Consider the following 9,646-nt stretch of genomic DNA (forward strand, 5'->3'; position numbering starts at 1 on the left):
TTAATAAAGTCTAAATTCTGCAATAAAATAGGATTAAACCTCCAAAATTTAGCATTGATATATGAATCCATTATTTTAATAGATAACTTCAGAGGTGCATGATCAGATATGGTAATACAGTCATATTTACAATCTGTAAGATCTGTGAGTAAATGGTAATCAATGAAAAAGTAATCAATTCTTGAGTAATTATGATAAACAGGGGGAAAGTATGAAAACTCTTTGTCATTAGGGTGTAGAAAACGCCAAATTTCACAAATAGCTGAATCAATCATAAAAGAGAATAAGAGAAGCCGATTTATTCGGAAGAGTTTGGGTAGGCTTGGATCTATCCATCACAGGGTTTAAACAACAGTTAAAATCCCCACCCATTATCAGTCTATATTGATTCAGATTAGGAAAGGATGTAAATAAGCATTTAAAAAATTCAGGACAATCAGTATTTGGAGCATAAACGTTAACTAAAACAACTTTTTGATTAAAAAGTAGACCAGTAATAAGCAAAAATCTACCTTGTGGATCTGAAATTGTTTCATGATAAGTCTTCCATTGATTTTATAATGGCTATTCCATTACAGATTTATTGAGTATGCCCACAAGAAAATTAGTCTCAGGGTTGTATATGGTTACATTTATTTACTTTGACCTCAATATAAACTAGCTACTATTGTATTAAAAATTGTTATTTTGTGAAAAGAACAGGCAAAGAAATGTTACTAATAGCAACCATATTAATTTGGTGCTTCTTGTGTGTGTTATGATGCTCATTAGCTTTTTATCCTAGCTGGAAAGCTGCAATTACAGTTTTCAAAATATTTTGTGTGGGTTGATTTGCTTTTCTTTCTTCTCTGAAGAAGATAGCAATGTTTGTTTTGGTGAGAATGGTTAAAAGACTAATAATAGTTTTAAAACACTTAAAAATTTCTTGAATTAAATATTCACTAATTACTGGGGTATTGATCTTTGGTGTGGCTCTGTAAACATTTTTTTTTAATAAGGATAACACTTTTTAGTTTAGTTGGAAAAATCTATCTTTGCTTTTTTTGTTTTCTTTGGATCCCAGTTTTCTACCTGACCAGAAAAAAACATCATAGAAACTAATATACAATACAAATTATTGCAGTACTGGTGGGTTGCTCCCTTGTACACCATTTCAGAAACATGAAAGATTAACTAGGAAACTTGAGACGAGCCACCTAAATTCAGTAGCTTTAATTTGTTAATGACTAATCAAGGATAACCAGTGTGGTCTTATTAAATCTGACTAAGCTGAGTACTTGTAGGTAGGAAATGATTGATCAAAGTAGCATTATGGATTTGTGTCGGGAGTATATGTGGAGTGTACTAGCAGTATGCTTGATGTACTGTGTGAAGGAAGAGGTGGCTGCAGTTACTGTTACAAGAGAAAAGCTGCTCAAAAAGCTGAAAGACCTAAAGGTACATAAGTCACCCAGACCAGAGGATCTGCACCTTAGGGTTTTGAAAGAGATAACATTAGAAATTGTAGCATTAGAAATTGTGGTATTAGAAATGATCTTTCAAAAATCTTTGGACTCAGGTATGGTGCCAGAGGACTGGAAAATTGCAAATGTTACTCCACTCTTTAAGAAAGGAAGGCAGTAGGAAGGAAATGATAGACCAGTTAGCCTGACCTCAGTGGTTGGGATGATGTTAAGAGTCAGTTGTTAAGGATGAGGTGATGGAGTAGTTGGTGACACAGGACAAGGTAGTACAAAGTCAGCATGGTTTCCTTCAGGAAAATTCCTGCCTGACAAACCTGTTGGAATTCTTTGAGGAGATTACAAATAGGATAGATAAAGGGGATGCAGTGGATGTTGTATATTTGGATTTTCAGAAGGCCTTTGGCAAGGTGCACACATGAGATGCTTACCAAGTTAAGAGTCCATAGTATTACAGGAAAGATACTAACATGGTTAGAGCATTGGCTGATATGTAGGAGGCAGCGAGTGGGAATAAAAGGATCCTTTTCTGGTTGGCTGCCAGTGATTAGTGTTGTTCTGGAGGGGTTGGTGTTGGGACCGCTTCTTTTTATGCTGTATATAAATTATTTAGACAATGGAATAGATGGCTTTGTTGCCAGGTATGTACATGATATGAAGATTGGTGGAGGGGCAGGTAGGGTTGAGGAAATGGGTAGGATGCAGAAGTACTTTGACAGGTTAGGAGAATGGGCAAAAAAATGGCAAATGAAATACAGTGTTGGAAAATGCATGGGCATGCACTTAGGTAGTAGAAATAAGTGTGTAGACTATTTTCTAAATGGGGAGAAAATCCAGAAATGTGAGATGCAGAGGAACTTGGGAGTCCTTGTGCAGAACACCCTGAAGGTTAACTTGCAGGTTGTGAGGAAGGCAAAGGCCATGTTAGCATTCATTTCAGGAGGTCTAGAATAAATGAGCAAGGATGTATTGCTGAGGCATTGGTGAGGCCTCACCTTTAGTATTGTGAACAGGGTTTTGGGCTCCTCATCTTAGAAAAGATGTGCTGGCATTGGAGAGGGTTCAGAGGAGGTTCACAAGGATGATTCCAGGAATGAAAGGGTTATACGAGGAACATTTGATGGCTCTGGGTCTGTACTTGCAGGAATTCAGAAGGATGGGGGGGGGGGGGGGGAGGATCTCATTGAAACCTTTCAAATGTTGAACGGCCTAGACAAAGTCGATGTGGAAAGGATGATTCCCATGGTGGGAGAATCTAGGATAAGAAGGCATAGCCTCAGGATAGAGGGGCACCCTTTCAAAACAGATGCAGAGGAATTTCTTTAGCCAAAGGGTGATGAATTTGTTGCCACATGCAGCAGTGGATGCCAGGTCTTTGGGTGTATTTAAGGCAGAGCTTGATAAGTTCTTGATTGGACATGGCATCAAAGGTTACAGGGAGAAGACCGGGAACTGGGGTTCAGAAGGAGATAGAGGAGGAAAAAAGGATCAGCCATGATTAAATGGCAGAGCAGACTCGATAGGCCAGATGGCCTAATTCTGCTCCTATGTCTTATGGTCTGAGTATTTGGGAAAAGTGAAATTCAGGATGCCTAAGGAGAATGGAGGCATGAGACTACAGATTCTGGAACCTTAAGCACCAAACTCAACAAACTTTGTGGAGGGAAATGGATTGGTGTCCAGATAATGGGTCTTGACCCAAGATGTCTGAACATTCCCCTCCACAGTTGCTGCCTGACCTGCTGAGTTCCTCCATCTTTTTGTTTGGTACTTAAAGTTGATGCTCATCAAACTGAAAGGAGAGTTTGCAAGAACAACAATCAATCTAATGGAGGCACTGCAACATCTGTGCAAGGATGCGTACTTTCTGACTTGAAGCAGTGGTGGGTGGTATCATAGTGTGATGTGATGTTGCCTCAGGAAGGATCTGAGGCTATCAAAAGGGAAGTGGTCTATGATAGTGGGTAGTTACAGCTACTTGAGCAGAAATGTGGAAGAAGGCCTGGCTGCATAGTAATATGCCTAAAGTTCAACTTGCAATGATTGAAATCTTTCAAACGATGAGCACCATGCTTGTAAATCATTGTTTTGCTTTTATTACAAACCTCTGACCAGCTAAATTCTTCAGTCATTCAAATGGAGACTTAATATTGCATGCTTAGATCTTTCTTCCAAAGCATAATCATACAGAATTTGTTTGAATGTCCAGAAGTGTACTAAACAAGAACTTAACTTTATTTTAGTGTCCCTGGAGGGATGGCTAATAATGCTGAAATTGGAGATACTGGCTTCTTGCCTTCAACTGTTAAAGGTAAGTCATCTTTGTGCTGAGTTAATCATAAACAATAAAATGTAAGAGATTATTTTAAATATTTCCAAATAGAATGTTAATTATGTTCAGAATAAGGAAAATATTGCAGTCTGGAATGAAAATATTGGAAGTGCTCAGCTGGTCAGACAGCATCTGTAGAAAGGAATAGAGTGAATGATTCAGGTTGAAAGTTCTTGATGTAAATAACTGACCTTTAATTGCATTTAGAAATGGTGTGAGTACAGTGTTGCTGTGTTTCTTGAATTATAATTTTTCCACATTTATATGGCATCTACAGAAACTCGTGGATTAATTGTTAGTTAAGAATATATACAGTATTCAAATTTTCATCAATTTGAATAAACAATCATGTATTTTTAATCTATTGGTAAACTGCTCTGTAACAAGGTAACTTATTACTTTTGTATTTACAAGATCAAATATAGAGTGTTCAGCTCTAATTGATAGTGCTAATATGAACAACTTGATTTTGGCTGAATTTTAACATTAGTATTTGTAAAATCATATTGGCAATGTAGGTGTGAACCAGTTTAAGCAGCTGGCATAAATCCTGTTGACCAGTATCTTTCATTATTGACTCGTGCATCAGAAGGGATAGTGTTTCTCTATCTGCTTCACCTTGGAAATCTCTACCAGCAGCTATGGACAGTATATTTTGGAGAAGCTGCTGTAACAAAAAAAATCATTGTGAAGCAATATCATCAGTCTTTTCACTGCTTGCTAAGCAAATTATTCCAAAAATCAATGACATTATTGACAGTGTTGTTGCATTTTCTCTTTTTGTGTTTTCATGGAACATGCAGATGGCCCAAGAGATATAAATGATAATAGGTGAATACTTTTTTCAGATGTGTTAGTAGTTAATTCCCTTCCTGTATCTGAAATTAGAGATGATTTAAGCAGAAATTACCTCTTCTAACTTTACTTGTGGATTTTTTAAGCATTCAGTAGTCCAATGGGCTTACATAATTGTATGCATAAATCATCTCTCCTGTTCCATTTGTCATCATTCAGGTAGTTTGCAGTAAGTTTGAGCATTGTCTAGAAATCGTTATAATTTTACCTGCTGCATTTGATTCCAACATACAGCACAATACAGGCCCTTCGGCTCACAAAGCTGTGGCGAACATGTCCCTACCTTAGAACTACCTAGGCTTTACTCATAGCCTTCTATTTTTCTAAGCTCCATGTAGCCATCCAGCAGTCTCTTAAAAGACCCTATCGTTTCCATCTCTACCACTGCCACCGGCAGCCCATTCCACACACTCACCACTCTCTGAGTAAAAAACTTACCACTGACATCTCCTCTGTACCTACTTCCAAGCACCTTAAAACTATGCCCTCTCGTGCTAGCCATTTCAGCCCTGGGGAAAAGCCTCTGACTCTCCACACAATCAATGCCTCTCATTATCTTGTACACCCCTATCAAGTCACCTTTCACCCTCCGTCGTTCCAAGGAGAAAAGGAAGGCCGAGTTCGCTCAAACTATTCTCATAAGGCTTGCTCCCCAGTCCAGGCAACATCCTTGTAAATCTCCTCTGCACCCTTTAATATTAGTAATGATGCCATTTTGAAACAAGTACCCATTTTAACTGCATGGGAAAGCAGGAAACCAGGAAACTGCTCTGTTTGGAAAGATGAGCATGGATAATCCTCCCATTATCTGAAATTTTGATTGGAAGCCATCAGGGTAGTTAGTGTTGCAGATTAAAATCCTTTTTTTTTTAAAAAAAGTGAGCTGACTGCTCAAACTTTATCTACCTTTTTAAAGAAAAGATCAGTTATTTTTGTGGTGCCATACTCAAATATATTGATCTTGATGCTTTCTGACAGTGTATTCCATTTTCCTTAATATAGAAAAATGTCTAGCTTTTATGATAGTATTTTGCTTTTTCATGCTGGGGGGAGAGTTAGAAAATTTTATAAATTATTGACCAGCAGTCATCATTCAACAAAAAAAAGGTTCATCCTTCTGAAGTGCCACATCACTTAATGACAAATGAACATTTTTTAAATTTAGCTTCAACATTGTCAACATAATATTATGCAGTTAACTTTTCAGCAAATGCTAAAAATCCTTGAAATTACAGTATGAAAATGGTCTATCACATCCACGCCGGCTAGTGGGCAGCCATCCAGATCAATCCTATATTTTGTAGCTTGTCCCTTAGCTTCAGTGCCTAGATGGTTCAAATATTCGTCTAGACTCCTCTTAAACAAGGTCAGGGATTCTGCTTCCACCACTCTCTGGCTTTGCATTCCAGGTACTCGGCATTCTCTAGGTGAAAAAGGTTTCTCTCTGATCATCTCTGAATCTATTATTATTTTCCCTAAATCCATCCTCTAGTTCCATTCATCTCTGATAGGGGAAAAGATTCCTGCAGTCTACCCTATCTATACCTCTTATAATTTTATACATCTCAGTCACATCCCCTCTCTTTCATTCCAGGGAAGTTAAACCTGGCCCCTCCAACTCTCCTTGCATCCAAAGTGCATCACCTTAAAGAAGAATCACTAATTAAATTCTTTGATTTTTTTTAAAATGATCTGTTGCTCATGTTCTGCTCTTGGCTATTTAGTGCATAAACATGCCATTTTATGAAGTTCTCCAGTATTGCAACCTAGTGCAGGTGTTTGTCTCAACTAATCAGCTTTTACCTGTATTGGTTAATGCTTAATTTTTGTATGCTATTGCTTGTATTTTCCAGCTGCTAAAGCAACAACATAATCAAGGAGAAGCAGATGTCATCCAAAAACCCCATCATTCCAAGGCAGTGTGAACTCTGCAACTTAGACTTTTGACAGGATTATTTTTGGAAAAATTGGAAATAAAAACTGGCCTGTACAGCTACATCCTTGCAAAATAAGAGTGCAATGTAGGCATCTTGCAAATACTACATGTGATTTAATGTGTAGCTTCATTGCACAGTACATTGTCATTCATGTCTTAAATTTAGTCTGCACTGTGCCAAGTTGAATGTACGTTGTTGCAGGAAAACTTTAGCAAAAGCATTGAAGCCTAATTTGTGTACATTTCATTGTTTTAGGACTTGTGAAACAATGTCGCCAAGTAGATCTGATAAGCTTGTTTTACAGTGGGGAAAAATATTTGGAGTGACCCAGCTATAATTCTTGTGTAAATTAAGACAGTACTTGAAGTTTTTTCTTGAAATGGGATTTTTATTTTGATTTAAGATGAAGAGGAGTAGTACAATTTGAAAACTGAAGGTGCATTTTTGACTGTGGTTAGAGCAAGGAGCTAGGATTATACAGGGAAAAAAGCTGCTAATAAAATTCTGGGAAGTTTTGAAGAGGTTGTTTAACATAGACATCGCATTGGCTAAGGTTTTGGAAAGAACAGATTAAACTGCTGAAAATGTAATGCTGACCATAAATGTAAACAGAAAAAGTTAAAAGGCATTAAAATTTAGAAACGGAAGGAACTTGCAGCTGCATCTCCTGTCCAGATTCTTTTAATTAATGATGAACTAACAGTCACCACTGGGCTTGCTATATAATAAAACAACATAAAAAAGAGCTTTTGAGTTAAGAAATTGCACTTGTTCTGGTTGCATAATTGGTTTCAGTTGAAGTACAATTTTTTTTAAATGAATGGCACTTGTTAATCTTTTTTCCAGTGTTTAAACATTTTGCTCTTACCTAATTTAAAAAAAATGCTTGGTACATGCTATTGATTACCATACACGATGGTAAGGTAGCCATTAACATGCAGCATGTAGAAAGGAGTCACAAATGGGAAACGTTTTACTGTATTTAGTTCTTTGTAGGTAAGTACTAAACATTAATACTATGATGAACTCTAATGGCATGAAATGCTTATGTTGACTCTAAACAGTCTAAGCCAATAACCAAATCATTTTTTACGTAAGTAACTCAATTTTTACCATTTTGCTTGTGCAGTTAAGATATTTGCAAAATAAAATAACCCAAATCAAAAAGGAACAAACCATTTAAATGATGCACAAAGTTGCATTGCTGTGAATCAATTGGAATAAGTGAGAAAGCAATGAGGTAAACTACGCAACCTCACAGAAAAGTCCCCAAATATTCTCAACCGAGTATAAATTTTAGGTGTATCTTAAAATGGTACATTTTTTAAAAGTGCTTCAATCCCACATGTAATATTTGTAATTTCACAAATATACAGGTCTCTTTGCAAATTCATTTAGGTTTGTGTTAGGATATTGTATACAACTTCTTGGTAAAAGGCTGTTTATCCTAAACTCAATGGATTACGCTTTGTCAGTGTTCATGCCTTGACTGTTGGATGCTTAAATTTCATTTGTATGCAAATGAAAATTCACCTATTAAGTGGTCAGTTTGGGGAAGAGTGCAGCTTAAATGACTAAACCAAGACCCATGATGCATCTTTTTAAAAACGTGGTGATTATTATTTTTGGCACTGTATTGTATTTTTGCCTCGTAATTTTCTAGCATTTTTAAAGTTTACAGTTGCTGGAGGCTGACCAACAAATCAGCCAGTAAAGCAATGTGAAGTAAACACAGTGCTAACATGTTTCAAGCAGTGGTGAAGATCTAATTTGGGGGTTTTTTGTTGTAGACTTAATCCATGGGTATTTGACATTCTAAATGCTAATCAGCTTAGTCAAAAACTCGAGAGCTGTATTTATGATAAACATCTTTAAATTTAATTATTTTTTATTCCTAAGAACGGTATCACCATGTTCTTTTGTAATTAGAAGTATTTAGACCAGAATAAGGCTACACACATTGTCCAAGACAGAACTTAACACTTTTTTGTAATTTTGTCTCACCAATATTGTAAATGTTTTGATTTTGCATATTTATGTATGGCTTTTTTTTTGCAGATAAGAGAATCTGTATATTAGATCTAACACTCAGAATTGGTTGCTAGGTGCAGTCACTGCCGAAGGAGTAACTAGTTTAAGGGCCAATTTTTCGATATTGCATACTTTGCAAATTTCCAATTTGTGACATCTGTATCAAAGTTACCATTGCAAATCTTCTGGACGGGGCTGTTAGCTGGGTGTTGAATACAAATTTATTATTTGTTGAATAGTAAATGCCTCGCTGTCCTGATTGCATTGCAGTGTACTCTTCAAGTGCTTATTGTAAGCTTGTTCCTCACATCTTCAAGAAATAATCGAGTTTATGCTTTAAAACCATTTGAATAAAAACTTACTATTTATTCATGGTGATGAACTAAATTATTTGCATTATTTAAACAATGCTAAAGAAATTACTGTAATAGTTCTAAATTTGACATGAGATGACACTAAGATAATCCGCCTGTGGAATATGGTGCAGAAGAAGTCGGACAGCAGAAGGCACATAAAATTCTGTTTTGGTTAAGCCATCATTTAGTTTTGACTGACTGCATGCTGTAAATGTATTTGTGTTTAAATAAATATGACTTTTGTCTGGGAATTCAATGAACCTTTGAGTCTTTTTTCTTAAATTTCATTTTTTTTCCAATTTGCCCTTTCCCTACTTTGGTGATTAAATTAAAAAAGTAACTGTTGATTGAGTACCACAAGAGTAATGTGAACTATATATAACTGATCAATTTGGCTAACCAAGTGTATAAAATGACTGAAGGTACTGTGTGTGTGTGTATATAAAAAAAAGCTCAGTTAATGAAGAGTCCAGTGAGAGTTAAGCTCAACTGTTCACAAATTAAAGTTCCAACCATAGCTGGTGCTTTTGTGATTACACTGATATCATGATATTGAATTATATTTATGGCATAAACATGTCCTCCACCTAATAAATGTAGTATAACAGGTGACTGTGGTAAAGCACAGATCTTGCTGAGCAAGTTTGTTTGATCTGGCTTTTGAATAGAATTGTA

At 36.3% G+C, this 9,646-nt stretch overlaps 1 protein-coding gene across 1 annotated transcript in view; it reads left to right on the plus strand.

The window, feature by feature from the left end:
- Nucleotides 1-9,227, plus strand: part of LOC132395412 (kinesin-1 heavy chain) — a 91,466-nt gene extending 82,239 nt beyond the window's left edge. Inside the window, exons 26-27 of the mRNA XM_059971957.1 lie at nucleotides 3,704-3,771; nucleotides 6,501-9,227. Coding sequence (XP_059827940.1) covers nucleotides 3,704-3,771; nucleotides 6,501-6,520 — 88 coding nt within the window. The 3' untranslated portion in view covers nucleotides 6,521-9,227. The remainder of the gene's footprint in view (nucleotides 1-3,703; nucleotides 3,772-6,500) is intronic.
- The last annotated feature ends 419 nt before the right edge of the window (nucleotides 9,228-9,646 follow it).

The sequence above is a fragment of the Hypanus sabinus genome, chromosome 6, assembly GCF_030144855.1.
Source record: "Hypanus sabinus isolate sHypSab1 chromosome 6, sHypSab1.hap1, whole genome shotgun sequence".
NCBI lineage: Eukaryota > Metazoa > Chordata > Chondrichthyes > Myliobatiformes > Dasyatidae > Hypanus > Hypanus sabinus.